The sequence below is a fragment of the Cibotium barometz genome, chromosome 16 (assembly GCF_041138505.1).
Source record: "Cibotium barometz isolate CiBa-2024 chromosome 16, ASM4113850v1, whole genome shotgun sequence".
Classification (NCBI taxonomy): domain Eukaryota; kingdom Viridiplantae; phylum Streptophyta; class Polypodiopsida; order Cyatheales; family Cibotiaceae; genus Cibotium; species Cibotium barometz.
Window position 1 is genome coordinate 617,786 of NC_141061.1, and position 17,421 is coordinate 635,206.

General features: G+C 47.1%; 1 protein-coding gene across 8 annotated transcripts in view; it reads left to right on the top strand.

Moving 5' to 3' along the window:
* LOC147630244 (putative cyclic nucleotide-gated ion channel 20, chloroplastic) overlaps positions 1–17,421 on the top strand; it is a 141,649-nt gene that overhangs the window by 58,370 nt on the left and 65,858 nt on the right. For 5 of the 8 annotated variants that reach the window (XR_015267624.1, XM_086810082.1, XM_086810084.1 and 2 more), the window contains 2 exons: positions 2,729–2,980; positions 3,084–3,341. Coding sequence is in view for 7 of the 8 variants with exons in the window: in XM_086810082.1 (XP_086666208.1) it covers positions 2,729–2,980; positions 3,084–3,341 (510 nt within the window). In the remaining variant the exon portion in view is untranslated. The remainder of the gene's footprint in view (positions 1–2,728; positions 2,981–3,083; positions 3,342–17,421) is intronic. The other 3 variants (XM_086810085.1, XM_086810086.1, XM_086810087.1) reach the window with 3 other exon arrangements.

Sequence of the window (17,421 nt, forward strand, 5' to 3'; positions counted from 1 at the left end):
TCCAGCCCGACTCCTGCTGTTCAGCCAATAGAGAAGCGCATCCAGCCCTCTGCTTTCTGCAGTCCAGCCAGCCAGCGTGTAAGTGCTGTCCCGCGTGTAAGTGCTGTCCAGCCATCAAGAGGCGCTCTGTTTTCTGCAGTCCAGCGCTCTGCCTTTTCACCAATCAAAAGGCGCGTAGCTGCCATGCCATCAGCTCGCCCCCTTTCCAACTGTGAGAGAGAAAAAGCCCCAGCGCATGTGTACCAATAGAGAGGCGTGTCTCCAAAAGTGGTGTAGCCTCCAAAATTAGCCTAGGGGCCACCAAAGGTTATAAAACCTTTTAAACTTTAATTCTCTTTGTCCCCTTCACACTTGGGGTTGTCCACACATGGGATTATCAACATTAATTCCCTTTTCGACCCCAAGAGTTGCACCAATCTATCCATGAAGCAATTTGCCCCAATTGACGCCATTTACACTATCCACCATGTCCCTGTGCACGTCTGCATACTGTCAAGAGGAAAACACAGGGTCGTGACACACCCCATCCCATCCAATTTATAATTGAGAACCCCCAAGCTCCTAAACCTAGTGCACCAAAGGAGAACAACAAGGGGTACCATGCTATCTCCTAGGCCAAAATAAAGAAGGATTTAATGGATGCCATGATGGAGTAAATGAAGTTTGTAAGTTTCAGCACTGCCACCTCTATGAACCCATCAAAAGTAGTTGGAGATACCTTAAGTTTCAGCACTGCCACCTCTATGAACCCATCAAAAGTAGTTGGAGATACCTTAAGCTCTCTTGGCACCTTTGTGCCCCAGATTGGTTGAGATCACCATATGCTATGGGATGAAGATTCTTTGTTCCGGCCTTAGCCATGGTCTATCCATACTAAATAGAGTTGGAGGGTACAGTTGGCCTGAGCCAAGGATGGAACAAAGATGCATCCACCTGAATTCTTTAAGTTTAACAGGAGGGATGTCAACTTTCACACCTTAATTGAGTGCCATGTGGACATGCATCTTACCTACAGCCACTTAAGGTGTAAGTTTGGAGACCGTACATAAGCAGATTGGAGCAGTTTTGGCAGCCCAATAGACACCCAAAAATGCCCAAGACATGCAGCTATTGTTGGGACATATATTGGGTGCAATATGAAATGTTTAATGATATTTTGGAACCTGAAGAAAAGGGAACATACGACCTGCCATCAAAATCCATAAATAAAGGGAGGTCAAAGGTTATAATTCAGAATTCAGCAATTGGACAATAGTCCTCAATTTTGGATCACAACAGAAGTTAGCGCCCAACATTCAAGTGTCCAGATCAACTTCAGATCTCATTGTTTATACAACATGTTTTGGTAATATACAGTAGTAGGTTAGGTAAAGAGTCTATTTCTTCTGCTTCTCTCACCTTTGTACTGATACGGAGATGTATTTGCACATGTATGCACATTCTTACTATGATGCTCACTATGATGATGATGCAATGGACATACAGCTAGTCAATCCTTTTGTATGTGTTTTTAAGTTTCTGTCTTTTCCATGGCCCAGTATCGCCTTGAAACCTTGTACTGCTTTTGGTCTCATAGACCCATCGGGTCTTTTGAAGACAATAATGTAACTTTCTTTCTTTCTTTCTACTTCTCTGTGTCATTACTGCGCAAGTGTTAATCTCTGTAGCTTAGCGTTATCATCATTAAATATGCTTTTGCTTAGTTAGCATGTACATCCGCGGAGGCCAATGATAGTTTTAAAGGCAAAGGAGTGGAATTGCCTACCACTCGGTAGATAAGGATTCACACACTAAGGTTTTTTAGTATCTAAGTATGTGATGTGATTTTGAAAATGCCTTCACATACATGGGTGAAAACCCATACAATAGTGTATAACTAAGCACATTAGTGTCTCTCACAGAGAAACCGTTATTAATGTGAATTTTCAAGGGTGTATAATCCCACTTGTAAACCATATTCAACTTCAAAAGCAGTTAAAAGCTGTCTTCTTTACTTGGTTTTTGGGAGAGACAAAGACGAAAAGAGAGGGATGCCTTTTGGTACTTCAACATTGGAGAGGGATTCTTTCTCAAGGGAATATGAAGATTGCATTTGGAAACCCTACCAGGGACCAGTGATCACCTCCAAGAGACCGGACGATCCTAGCATTGATGTGGTGCTAGGAAATTCACTTCCTAATCAGCCACTTTACAGGGTAAATGCAAGTCAACATAAGGAAATCATGGCATAGGCAAATGAGTGGAGACCGATGCTTCAAAATGCCTGAATGGTTGACATAGCAAGGGAACCTAGGGCATTATAGACTAGTCATTGGGCTCTTCTGTAGCATTACCAAGTATGAGGATAGCAGATCTGGTGTGTGAGATCCGAGTCCCAACAACATATAGACATGCTTGTTTTGATCAGACATTATGAAGAGCCTTCTTTATCGTAGATCACAAGAGGAGAATGAGGATGAGACACACTATTGACTTTACACAGATGAGGGCCCATCTTGAGCCCAGCCTTTTATTGAGACATAGAACACCAGACATGAACATAGGACTTGGAGGGTTCATAAATAGTTCAGTCTACTTTTCACCCTTGGAGGCTTGAAGTGGAACAGTTATAAATTGATAGCTTATGACTTGCTTTGGATCACTAACTTATTTCTTTTCTGAATAGTATATACCTAGTGTGAGCTCCAAAACAGATGCATTTATATGATACCCTGGTTCTGATTTGCAGATAATGTTATGGCTAGTAGTGCCACGATTTGATGGGAGAGAAGCAAATGCTAATGTTGCTAAGAATATTCTTCGAGTTACTTTGCTGCTTCAATATGTGCCACGCTGTGTTCGTTTTTTACCACTGGTGGCCGGCCACTCTCAGACTGGATTTATCTTTGAGACTGCATGGGCCAACTTTGGGATCAACCTGTTTATGTACCTGCTGGCAGGACATGTCGTAGGAGCATGCTGGTACCTCTTTGGTCTGCAGGTTTGTCCAAGCTTCTTTGTCATCTCAAAACTCCATCAGTGTTCTCATGTTGGAACTTTTCTTGCTAGAATATTAATGCATGTTGCGGTGGGTTTTTTTGCAGCGAGTGAATTACTGTTTGCGTAAGGTTTGCGAACAGGAGAAAGATGCAGGATGCAATCTAAAATTCCTAGATTGTGGAGAGGGTAAAAATATAATTCTCTCCCCCGAGAGACTCAATTGGATGAATATTTCGAATGCGTCCTCAGTATGCTTAGTAGGCGCCACTTTTGATTATGGAATTTATGCAAATGCGGTCCCCGTAACAATGAATCCAAGTGTGATCACCAAGTACTTTTATTCCTTGTTTTGGGGCTTTTTGGTAAGTGCTCTCTCTTGCCCTCTCTTTATAAATGTATCTATGCATAGACCATATGTAACATCTTTTTGATCTCACAGACCCTTCAGGTCTTCAGTAGGCATTAAGAAATTCTTTTTTTCCAGAGGTTGAGGCAACAACATCCAAATGGGTGGTGGCTGCCAAGAAAGACCAAGAAGCAGAAAACTGCCATGCCCTCTCAATATGCCATCATGAGAGCTACATTGGAAGAGGAAAAATGCCGGAAGAGCAAAGAGCTCAATGTGGGGTGATTGGCCTCACAAAAGTCCCCACGCCAAGGGAAGATGATGACACCCTATATGGGAGTCACAGGTAACCCCATTCGTAGATGCATGGTGTGTGGGGAAAGATGGAGGGAGCAACTCCTCATAATGAGATTCCTAGACCAGGCATCATAAGGCAAGTTCCTTGAGAAGAGGATGGCTCGCCAAGACACTAAGATCTAGGAGGCGATCTCACCCTTGTAGGTGGAGCATCGAAAGTTGCGGATGACCCAAGTAGGTAAGTGGGAAGTCCACCGGGATGGCAGGGTCATCATTGCTGATAAGCGCCCTGCATGATGGCACTAGGTCTATGAGACCATAGATACATTGAGAATGGTGGAATGGAATTGCAACGGAATTCTATGGTCACACAGGAGTATTCGCTGTAGGACGCAGGTTCCGGGACAATATCAAAAGCTTTGCCGAAATCAAGAAGCAACATTAAATCCTCTGATGTCGTGCTATACCATCCTTGACGATGGATCGAAAGGTGAAGATGTGATGAAGGGTAGAGTAGCTCCTCCCGAAAGCTTGCCTGTGGCTTGAGGCTCTGCGAATGAAGTGAGCTCCACCTCTAGCACCGATCCATAGAGTTTGGCCAATGTGTGGCCAATCATGATTGTCTTGTAATTATTAGGATCAAGTGGATCTCCGGCCTTTTTTTTTTTTTTCAAAAAAGGAGACTTCTATTAAGTATGAATTTCTTTTTACAAAATGGAGATTTCACACCAAGAAAGGTGAAGATCCCAACCAATCAGGAGCCCTGTGCTGCCAATAGGGTCCCGAATCTCGCTCAGTACGACAGGGCTGCCCATTAACCCCTTTATTATATATCATAGTTGCAGAGGCCATGAGCCTCTTTCTCCGCTCCACTGCTGGTATTTCAGGATTGAGGTTGCCTCTTCGTAGTCATGAGGAGTTGGTTGACTCTGAGTTACCTGATGACACAGCCCTGTTTTTGGAGGCTTCACATATATGCTTATGTTCCTTCCGGGTAGCACTAGAGGAGTTCTGTTTGGCAGCAGGGGCACTCATTAATTGGCACAAATCTGTTGGTTTTTGGGTTAGTGATTCACCGAGAGTTGATTGGGGCGCAAAGCTTGGTTTTACTTGGATCAGCAGAGGATGTACTGCTAGATATTTGGGATGCCAAGTTGGGATTGATATTTCTCCTGCACAGCAGTTTGCTCCGGTACTTATGAGTATCCGGAAGAAGCTCCTCCATTGGAGCTCCAGGAGATTAGATTTAGCCTCCAGAGCTTTGGTGGCTAATCAGGTATTGCTTGCCTCAGCTTGGTTTATTGCCTCTTGTTGGTGCTTCTCTCGTGTGTGCATTGGCCAGTTGTGGAGATTGATCCGAAATTTTCTCTGGTCGGGCTTGGATGGCACCTCAGACACTCGTGCCAGTGTAGCTTGGCTCACATTTATTCAGCCCCAAAGAGAGGGGGGCTTGAATATTATCAATCCGGAGGGCGTTGCTTTGCAAACTTGTGGTCAGAGGTTTCCTACCAAGCACTGAGCCTTGGAAGGATTTTTTCTTGTCTCAGATTTCCAGATGTACACTAGGGTCGGGAGAGACTGGATGCCCAACACACGTTTTTTGTTCACAGAGGCTGATATTAGGGCACCATCTTCCTCTCTTATTGCAGCCATTGTCAGAGCATGGAGAAGCATGAGATATTTTTTGCGACAAAGGCTTCCTAGGTCTTTGGACGAGGCTGACCGACAACCTATTATGTGGAACGAGTTCATTAGGGATGAGGCTGGTCGGCCACTTGGTGCATCTCGTTATATGCAATGGTCAGGATGGGAGAGATGCGCATACACAGTTCTTGCTTGGAAGACCTTTAAGAGTCTTCCGGAGGATCGGAGAGTTGCATCCACTCAACATCTTAGGGGCTCTCGCATTCGTATTGATCAGATTGATGGAGCTATTCTGCATGAGTGGCTTTTTGGGACCTTTCACGGGGACTATCATCCGAGTTGGCTGGGAGTTTTTTCGAGGATAGGCATACCTCTGCAGGTCATTGCTCTGCCAGGCCAGGAGGATACAGATTTCCTCATGTATTCTATCATGCCTGGTGGGAGATTGAGGAGATGTAGTATGGAGGAGATCATCCTAGATACTAGGCTTAGTCCAGTGAGGATTGTTGGTCGCTCGGGGAAGCACTGGTTCATTGACCCTTCTCCTCAGATAGTGACTCATGGCTCTTGGTGTTTGTGGCTATATGGTGGCAGTCCTATCAGATATCTTCAGTGGGATCCTGGAGAGTGGGAGTGGATTGATGCCTTCGATCCTTTGAAAAGCCTTCCTTTTTTTAGTTTCACTGTTCGGAATGCCAGCCTTCTCCTCACTTGACAGATGCATAGGATCCCTACTCTCAGGCCTCATTGGGAGAGCTATGATATTTCTCCAGTGATACAGCGCAGATATTGGCATAGACTTTGGCACTCGTACATGGTGGACACCTAGTGTGCACTTATTTCCAACACCCTCCTTAAGTGGACACTAGGAGGAAGACAAAAAGACAAGACTAGAAGACAGACATAAAGACTGATAGACTGAGAGACAAGATATGAGAGACAAAAGATCCTGAGAAACCCCTCCTCAAGTGATATCCTCATATGGGTCCACAAGGGTAGGGACAAGAGTGGATCATAGACAAGACACAGTCAAATTGATAGACAAATAGACAGATAGACAAGACTAGATAGACAGAAGACTGACTGTAGAACTGACTATAGACAAACAGATGGACCTTGGAGACATCCCCTCCTCAAGGGCAATCTCTGCCTCTTGGGTAGGGACAAGAGAGAGGTCAAAAAAACATAATGAGTAAGACACTAGAACCCCTTGACCTACATCATCGGTGGTCAAAGTGGTAGACAAGAAAGGTGAAGTAATCAAAAAGCCCACTCCTCATCATGTGAGGAATGAACAGCAAGATCTGCTGATGTAGATGCTGCAGCAACATGGGCTGAGGTAGATGCAGGGGCTGATGTAGAGGTTTTAGAGTAGCAGTCCTTCTCCCGGTGATTATCACGTCCACAAATGGTGCATGGATGAGCCTTGAAGCAGTCCTTCTCCATATGATTAGTTTTTCCACAATGGGTGCAAGGCTTTCTTACCTTAGAACCTCCTTTCTTTGCTAAAAATGCAGTGTTAGTTACCTTTTGTTGTTTTGTTCTTTCCTCTTCTTGGAGAGCATTGATGATACCTTCAAGAGTAGGATTATTGTGATACTTGAAGGTAGTGACAAGAGTAGCATAGGTGTCAGGTAAGCTTTTGAGAAGCACAGCAATAGCAATATCTTCGGAGATGGGAGACTTCACTGATGCAAGCTGAACCATAAGACTGCGAAAATAATTGACATGAGAGGCTATAGTAGCTCCCTCCTGCATATATAGATCAAAGAATGAGATCATAAGTGCAATCTTTAGAGCGGGGTCCAAAAAGGGTATCCAAAGTGATCCATGCTCGAGAAGCAGACTGTATGTCGGAGATGTGATGAATGTAATCATATCCAAGACCGAGCAAGATGATAGCATAGGCTTTGGGAGCATAAGTGATAACTTGCTCAATGTCGGAATCTTCGGGAGCAGCATGGTGAACAACGTCCCAAAGACTTTCTTTCATAAGATGGCACTTGATTTTGATTTGCCAAGTATGAAAGTTGGACCCATTGAATTTGTCGATAGACATGAGAGAATGAGTAGAAGAGGCCATGTGGGAAGGTCTTACCTCTTGCTAAAATGCAAGGGCAGTGTCTATTCCCTTACAAGATTGCAGAAATGAATGAAAGAAGAGATCCAAACTGTTTTTAGAAGCCGGCTCTCTCACCACTTGTCAAGGCCATAGCATGTGACAGCCCATCGAAGCATGAGGAACTAGCAGTTTGCAGATATGAGGATAAGAAAAGGACTGACCAGCAAACTGAAGGAGACAATGCACAATACCTTGTAGACTCTTTAAGAGGAAGCGATGGCAGAACTGAATGCAGCAAATAGCTCGTTAGGAGGAAACGGAGAGCTGCAACAGTACAGCGGGCAGCAGCAGCTCCAAGAGAGAGAATAGTAGAAGCTCCACGAAACCGAGCTGTATGAGCATGAACACAGGCCGGCGCAGGGCGGACAGCTATTGGAAAACAGGCCGACGCAGGGCGGACAGCATAAAACTGGCGGACAGAAAGTTCAGGCCGGCGCAGGGCGTTCAGAATGTGAATGGGCTGGTCCTAAAACTGAGCGCAGCTAGGGAGATGGTGGCCTGAAGCTATGGCGGGCAACACAGGGCAGGAGCAGCCTGCTCTGATACCATGAAAGCAAAAGCAGACTAGAAATGAAACAAGAACACAAATGAAAGACAAAGAGTTACCTTGAGATGAGCGTAGACAAGACACAAGATTGATCCTTTCATTGATGTGACACCCACAATATATAGGTGAGAAGTACAAGATTGAGTAGACTCACTTATGGGATAAATGTAGAGGTGCCACATGGCACTAGACTCAAGACACAAAGACTCAACTGAAACTAGACTAGAGAAATAGTATACCTAGTGTGCACTTATTTCCAACAGATATTTATGCGGGAACGGGACCATGGCATCTTGTTTTCCTCTAGTACCACAGGTCTTACATGGCAACATGATGCTGCTCAGTGGAGCAACTCCTTGCCTAACCATAATGGCCAAGCTCCTGTCAGTCCCCTTGAATCTCAGCTGTGGCCCTGACTGTGTCAACCAAATGATAGAACCAAAAGAAATGATAGCATCCCTCTTAATCCTACCAAAGAGGTGTGCAATCGCAGACCAAACTTTGTGTGCTTCCCTGCATTCCCATAAACAATGGTAAACTGACTCCGAAACTCTTGCACATCTAGGGCATGCTGGGCAAGCACTAGTAACTGACCTCCACTGATTGGTGGCCAGACCACCATGAAGAGAAACCCAGATAAAGGAGGAAATCTGTGACTTCCTATAAGAATGCCACAATCTCCTTCAAAAAACCCTCTGAATGTCAGTCGAAATGCCGTAAGATTCCCAATGGGGTCTAAGAGTAGGGACACTCTGAATGTGTCCCAAGATAAGATGTCTGGCATTCCGCACCGTATAACTGAAAAAAGGCATGCTTTTCAAGGGGTTACAAGCATCCTTCCACACGCACTCACCGGGGTCCCAATGCAAATGTCTGATAGGGTAGCCACCATACAACCAAAGGCTAACAATCTCTGTGATCATCCCTGGGGCGGGGGGGGGGTCAACAAAGACGTGCTTCCCCAACCTGCCAACAACTCTGACTGGACGAATCTGGGGGCCCTCAATAAGGTCCTGCACGTCACATCTCTCCAACTGCCATCCATCCTACACAGAAAAAAAGACCGGTACATCATCCTCCCTAGGCAAGGGGAGACCCATAACCTGAAGAGGAACACCTGTCCCAGAAAAAACCCCAAACCAAGAATGATGACGGTCTTCCAAGAAAGATCCAGTAATCCAGTGGTTGGGAATGGCTGCGTCAATCTGTGCAATCCTCTGACTATTGCCTCTCAAATGCTGCGTGAGATCCAATCTTTGTACCTCAGTGTGGCTCTGAAACCTCTTCCAAGCCAACACTGTGGGGCAAAGCGTCTCCTAGCCAGCCCAAAGAATGTGCCACAGAATGGGTTGCCGGTTAACTTCCTCGGCTGAACGCGGGGGGGTGTGTACCAAAAAACTCCTCAGGGCAGTCCACCGTAGGAGGGACCTAACCAGGGGGGATGAAGGGGAGCGGTGAACTGCATCCGAAAAAATAAAGCGTGAGCTGAGAGTCCAGTCACCTCCGCGAACAGGGACACACTTCATGATCTGCTGCATGAGAAAGTCCTTCCACGGCTCAGAGCCTGAAAGAAAGCCCCTAACAACTAGCTTACACAGCAATGCCTTACATTGCACCTCAGGGTCAATGATATTCAATCCCCCTTCCTGCTTAGGCCTGATAATGGTTTCCCAAGCAACTCTAGCCTTGGTGTGTGCATTTCCATCAAGCCCTAACCAAAGAAAGTTCCGAATAAGGGGACGAAGCTGTCCAATGCAGCCCTTATGAAAAATCCAGCACGGAGCGATAAACCAAGTCGTGGCTAGCAAAACTTGGTTAACCACCAAAGCTCTAGAGGCCAAGTCGAGCTTCCTCTTACTCCAGTGATGAAGTTTTCTTTTAATGCTTAAGAGCACTGGAGCAAAGTGTTGTGCAGGGGAGATGTCAACACCCACCTGACAACCAAGGTATCTAGCAGAGCATCCTCTCTCAATCCAAGTAAAACCAACATCTGTACCCCAATCTGCAAGAGGAGAATCACTGATCCAAAAACCAACTGACTTATGCCAATTGATAGTAGCTCTTGCTGCCAAACAAAAGGCCTCCAAGGCTGTCCGGAAAGCACATAAACAAGCATGTGAAGCCTCAAGGAACAACGCCGTATCATCTGCTAACTCAGAGTCCAATAACTCTTCCTCCGTACATAAAGGCAGCCTGAGACCCACAACACCAGGGGCAGCCCGAAGAAACCTGCTCATAGCCTTAGCTACAATGAGGAACAGTAAAGGGGCGAGGGGACATCCCTGCCTCACTGAACGGGAAATCTGAAAACGCTTACCACGCCCCCCACAGGCTAAAATAGTGCTATGAGCCTCGCTGTATAGGCAAGACACACCTCTGATCCAGTTTTGGGAAAACCCCATGTGTGCCTTAGTGCCCTCCAAAAAATCCCAATCCACTTTGTCATAAGCTTTTTCAAAATCAAGCAAAAGCATGGCAAGAGGCTGCTGAGTAGCCTTTGCCCACTCGACAGCTTCCCAGAAAGAAAAGATGTTATCAAATATACTCCTTCCTTGGAGGCATCCATTTTGGGTATCATGGATAGTCCTTTGGAGAATCGGCTGCAACCTTATACTCAAGGATTTAGCTAAGATTTTATATGCAGATCCAAGGAGGGTGATGGGCCTCCATTGCTTGATGTCAGTCTTGTCCCCACTCTTCGGGATAAGGTGAATCAGCCCCTCCCTGAGGTATGGAGGCATCATACCCGACACCCACATTTCCTGAAGGGCAACAGTGATAGCATCTCCAATATGATCCCAAAAAAGAATAAAGAAGGCGGGAGAAAGACCATCATCCCTGGGTCATGAACCACTGGAAAGAGCATGCAGTGCGTGAAGGAATTCATCCTTCGAGAAAGGGGCATCTAGGGAAGAACACATAGCATCTATAATGAGCCTGGGCATGCACTCCCAAACTTTCTGCTGTGCCACATCTCTCTGAGGGGAGGGCACCTCTGCAGTCAACAAAGACCGATAAAATTCTGAAGCAATATCCCTCACCTTATCAGGCTCAATCTAAACCTCACCCTGTGAATCCTGCAAGTACCTCACAGAGTCCCTGCTATGGGAATGCCTGTGCGCTGGAAAAAACTCTTTATTGCATCTGCCACCCATCTGAGTCCAAAAGGCCTCGTTCGCATGAAAGGCGAACTCAGCCCTCCTATCCATGGCCAACTGCAGCTCTGCTCTAATTGTGGTCAAGAGGTCTGTAATCCAAGTCGCATGTGGATGCTTTTCATGTTCCCTCTGAAGAGCAGCAATCCTACGCCTAATAGCTCTCTCCTTGTCCAGAGCGGCCTGCTTCTTAGACAAGGCAATGCTATGATAATGATGGCTGGTCCTCTCAAGAACTAGCGCAATATTATGACGAGGATCATGACTGTCACAAGATCTCCATATCTCTCTGATCTCTCAAGGGAAATGTCAGCATCTAGATAAAGAGAGTCAGGGATACGGATACGGGGAGAGGCCGAGCGAGCCCCAAGCTTCCTGAGACACAAAACGAGGGGGCAATGATCGGATTTGGTGGTGCCAGGCATAATAGCAATGGTGCCTCCTCTTTCCAAGGACCAATCATCCACATAAAACCTGTCCAGACGTGCAAAGATGCTCTCATCCCCGCTCTTGCGGTTATGCCAAGAGAAAGATAAGGAATTTGGCCTTCTCTGGAAGTCATCCTCAATCCAGCAATCCCTGCCAAAAAAGGAAAGCGTGAACCTCTCCCATGAGGCTCGCTCCAAAGGGTGTAAACCCCCTTCGCGTCCACCCTTCTTGTCAGAAGGTTGCTCAACCATATTAAAATCTCCTCCCACTATTCAATGATCAACCTGGGGAATGACATTTGTAATGGTGTCCCAAAAGGCCACCCTTTCACATCTCACGTTAGGTGCATAGATATTCAAGATTCCCAATTTCTAACCCTCATGCATGATCAAGATCCACTGCGCTCTAGCAGGGATGATAACACCGTGCCTAATAACATGAGGTATAATACATGCTGCCACTGAAATACAAACACCACCTCTAGTCCCAACTGCCGAGGACCAGAAGGTGTGGCCAGAAAGCATCTTACCAGTTTTGCCACACTGAGATCTATCCAATTTGTGTTCCTGCAACAAAAGCACATCCATAGACCCTCCTGTAATAGCAGGGTGAAGCTAGTCCTTCAGAAGGCGCTTCCTACCACGGGTGGGAAGCCCTCCAAGGCCCTGAACATTCTATGAGACGATTCTCATGGAAGAGAAGAGGGTTTGACCCCCGATCTAAGAAGACGATGGGCAGCATGAGGACGCCTCTCATAATGCTGGAGGACGGGAAAATCCACAGGGCAAAGTCCACTGACATGCCCTTGTCCGAGGCCCTGCACCGTGCCTGCATATGTACGAGAAACGTGTTCACCCTGCGGGGCATCAAGGGCAATGGCATCATGCTGAAAATCTTGCAGTACATGATCCCCACTGTGCTGAACATCCTGCATATCGCCCCCTCCAAGTAGAGAGGACTCCACAAAGTCATACTGATCTGAAATATCATCTCTTTGCAAAGATGCATCAGCTGACACATGCCTCTGACCAGAAACATCATCTATCTGTACATGATCCGAGGAAGCCTTCCCATCAATCGCACCAGGGGGGCGGGTGTGAGAGATAGCACGCGACACCTGGCGGACTGAAGGACGGGAAGGAACCAAGGGAGGTGGTGCCTGAGAGGCACGCTTACGAGTCCTCCTGCGACCTCGAGCCCGAGGACAATCTCGAGCAAAGTGACCCTGTTGGTGACAAACCCGGCACTGATCAGGTTTACCTCCAATCTCCATACGTTGCTTCAAAGGGCCACAAGGGCCCAGAAGCAAAACATAGTCCTCAAAGAGCTCAATGTCACGGGCAAGAATCATGACCCTGGGGACAGCATCCGCCGAGGCAGTGACCACGTGGGCAGAAGATGTCGGCAAGGCGTGAAGGGGGGGCACTTGAAGAACAAGCCCAAAGGCAGACCCGATGGCCTGTAACATAGGCCAATATGCGCGCGGAAGACCTGGAAATTTGAGAGTAATCGGGAAACGGTTCCGGTCTTCCTCAACAGGGTCAAAGTAGCTGGAGTAGGGAAGAAAGAGTATCTTCCTCGGGCCCAATGGCAAAGGGCTGCCCTTCAAAATCTCTGAGGCTGCGTCCTCAGAATCAAAATCCACTTGGAAGAAACCTCTTCCAAGCAACCTGACATCTTGAAAGTGTAGAGCGAGGTCCATAGTAACCTGGACCGGCAGAAACGGTCGGTTCGGACCGGGTTGGAAACGGTGTTTCCGAGTTTCCGCGAGGTCGGAAACGGCAAGAAACGGAGTTTCTTTTGAATTTATTTTAGACATGTAAAAAACATGCATAGAGACATCCTATTAAATAAACTTATGTCAAGAGATGCAAAAAACATGCATAGAGATGCAAAAAACATTTCCACTTGCGGGAACCCCCACCTCCGACATATCCATCCCCTTTTGTTGCATACTGCCAATAGGGATCTGTAGGCATAGTGAGACTTGAAAGCACTTGCCCTCGAGAACACTTGCCCTTGGAGGCTTGGGCTTGAGCCTTGAAGCCTTGAAGAATGGGCTGCCCGGCAGCCACCTGTGAGACTGGAGAGCAGGCTGCTACAGAGTACAAGCCTTGGGGCCTTGTGGGGGCAAAGGCTTGAGCCTTAGGGCCTTGGCCTTGAGCCTTGGGCCCTTGTGGTGATAGGCGCAGGGTTCGCAGAAGCGCAGGAAAGGAGGAGCGAAATGAAAAAAACGCGCGCGGCCCCCCCCCCCCCCCCCCGTTTAACCTGCCCCCAAAAAAAAAATGTACGGAAACGGCGTTTCCGCCGGTCTGCCGTTTCCGGAAACGGCCGAACTGTTTCCAGGGGGCGGAAACGCCGTTTCTGGTTACTATGGCGAGGTCGGAGGGCAGAGCCGCGAGGACCCAATCCCGAGGCTGGAGACGGGACGGGTGAGATCCAAAGATTCTGGCAATGAGGGTCGTTTTGGAGTCTTTCTCTATTTCGGCGTAGAGGACCACGAGCTCGGCTTCGGAGAAAACAATGGTTCACCCGGCCGAGGGAGAATGATTAGCCATGATGCTAATCGAAGAAAAAGGCCGACTTGAACTCGGATGAGGAGCAATCTGAACCAAGGGGAAGAGGAAGGCTATGAGGCGGAGGAAAGGAAAGGAGGGTGGAAAAGGGAACAGCAAAAAAGAAAAGGGAAGCCAGGGGAAGAGGTTGGATACAAAGGCGAAGAGGGGTGGGGGAGGGGAAGCACAATAGCGTTGCGCTGAGGGAAGAGGCGGAGGAAGGATGGGAGGCGATTAGGGGAGAGGAGGTGAAACGATCAATAGGAGGGCTAGGGCGGGCAAAGGCAAGGAGGGGAGGCGGAGGAGGAAAGGAGGCGAAGCAGGAAGAAAAGCGAATGGGCGCACCGAAGGAGGAAGGAAACGAGGAAGAAGGAGGGGGCAGCGAAGAAGGAAGGAAGTGAAGGCAGAGAGGATCAGAGGAGGAAGGGAAGGAGGGGCGCAGCGATGGAGGAAGGAAGCGATTCAGGGTTCGGGGAGCTCGCGGTCATGCATCCGTGCTTCACGGTGGAGTTTTCTGGATCTCCGGCTTTGAGGATGGGGGTGATGGTATTAGCGGACTAAGAGAGGGTGGAAGTCCTTCACAAAGGGCTCTATTGAACATGTAGGCTAGTAGGGATTTGGCCCACTTTCTAAGATCATTGACTTCCCAGACCAGCGTTGCCTAGGGCTCTTCCTACTCAACCTTTGCAAACACAGGGAAACTTTTGTGAGAGAGCTTCGGCCCCAACCACCCCGATCCCTCCCTTGCTAGCCAACCGTCATCAGCTTCTTCTGGACACACAAGGAGGACACCCATACACACGATCCCCTCTTAGCTCCAGGACGTGCTGTATCGCCATCGATCCATCGCCATTGAGCTACCTTTCCATGTGATGTAGCTGAGGGAGACCTCTCGGCCATACTCATTAGCCCCATGCTTGATATTTTGGAGAGTGGTATAACATCCATTGGGGGCTAATGGTCCTCTCATGTTTTATGTTTCATGCTCCTAGTATTCCATGATAAAATTTCCATGTTCAGTTTTGTATCACTTCATTGAGATAGTTTTGATATGTTCTATTTTATTTTGCCGTTCTAGGATGAGATATGCCATGGACATTATTTTATCACTTTGGTTTCATAGGCCTATTGGGTCTTTTAGTAGACGCTTAATATATCTTTCTTCCTTTCTCTCAACGCATCAGAGAGGATGGGACACCTAGCATCAGGCCATGTCGGCTTCAGAAGGAACTTCTCCACGTTGGACAATATCTTTAGTTTACACGCTATCATAGAGGAGGCGCGGTCACAAAAGAGATGTGCATTGTTGCTTTGTGGATTTCTGCAAGGCCTTTGACTCTAGAAACTTCTCCACCCTAAACCATATATTTACATTACGGGCTATCATAGAGGAGGGGAGGTCATGGAAGAGACGTGTCTTACTGCTTTGTGGATTTTTGCAAGGCTGTTCACTCCGTCTCTTGATCCAACTTGATAGGATGATTGCATGAGCTCTGGGTGCCAAATGAGAGGATTTGGGGTGTTATGGCGCTTTATGAGGCCATCCTTTGCCGAGTATGTGCACCTGCAGTGTGGCCTCATATTGCAGTTTTTGTGGACACTTTCGGAGGTAGAGGCTCACCATTGGCCGAGATAGTAGTGGCCATATTGCTATATGCTAACAACTTTGTTTTGATCTGAGATTCTGCTGAGGGTTTGGAGAAACACTTGGATGCATTGGACTTATTTTGCAGGGAGAGAGACCTTATGGTCAATTTGGGCAAAACCAAGGTTATGGTCTTCAACACATCTTATGTGGTCACTCCACGATTATCTTTCTTACAGAGACCCTCAGTGGAGATTGTGCAGTAGTATGTAAACCTTGGAGTCACTTTTACTTCCCCAGTTTTACATTTCCACAGCTTTCGCTTACTGAGAGACCACTAGAAAACTTGCTGAGGAGCATGTGGTAATAGAGACAACCTTTCCTGGCTTATTTCGAAGAGCCTTATGCTAAGTGTTGGCTCTTTTACACTTTAGTACGACGAGTAGCTATGAATGGTGTAGTCGTCTGGGGCTAGGCTTAGGGAATGATCATCCGAGGGGAATAGAAAGGCTACAAGTGATGATGATGTCACACATGATCAGGAGCACACCATCTGTACTACATGACATTATACGTGTAGAGTTTGGGTGCGTTCACACGCAAGGCAAAAGTGAGCTAAAACTCCTATTTTGGGCCTACACGTGCACCGTTGAAGCTTTTTTAAGTTTCCCCGTACACCATGGACACCTTTTGGTCATGGTTGCATGCCCCCAATGCCTCCATTCCATTAGGCGGCACCCCGGCCTCAATTGCACATTCACATGTGGTCGCCATGCCTCCCATGGCTAGCACCAGAGTCCTCTATGAAGTTATATCGTGAGAGGGAGAGGAAGCGCATGAGACAAGTTTGCTGACTGGTGGAACCAACCGGTTGAGTGGCCGTAGGATAGTAATCAGACCTTGGGAACACAACCGACTCCATAACGCCATTTGTTGCCATCCGCCCATGTACCCACATCACCTTGTAATCATCAAGCCGTTAGGATCTTGGGTGTAACGGACAAGCGTGGACATATAAGCGATCTGTGTGGACTTAGACGGGAGGGGGTTCACTCACACTCTAGCATATTTGCTTAGAGTACAGCACAAGAGTTCTTGCTAGTGCCACACCTTAATAGGTTCTACACAACAATCCTCTTGTACTCCTGTTATAGATAAGAATACAGTCTTGTTGTATTTGCTTTAACTACGTGTTTTTTTTCACTGCATTTGCATAATCTGTTGGTGTACTTCTCTACATGTGCATGTGTGTATCGGACGGCGCTGTCGCACTGGCAATCGTGCATATTGGGCATCCAAGGATTGCGGGATCCGTCCTAATCAGCGGACGCCTGTCTTGGTGGGGAAAAGGTTGGTCGTTAGAGAAGCTTGAGGAGAAGTTCATTGATAGTCAAGAGGAAGAATCTTGAAGCAGACACTAATGAGGAGCAGATCAGCACCACACTCAACAAACTGGTAGACATAGAGGATGAGTGGGTGCTATGTCAGGTGGATCCCGCACTTGGATGCATAGTCACAAGAAATGGGAACGGAAACGTTCGAGAAATGGAAATGGGGAAACGCATTTTTAGGGGTAGAATCGGCCGTTTCCCCTGACAATATCGCTTGGGAAACGAGAAACAGACATGGAAACGGATGGGGTCCTGAAACAGAGAAACTCTTTTCTAGGGACTGAAACGACCGTTTCCTGTGACTATACTTGGATGCCACATGGACATACCTATACAACAGGTGCAACACTTAGGGTGATAATTGGCCCTTT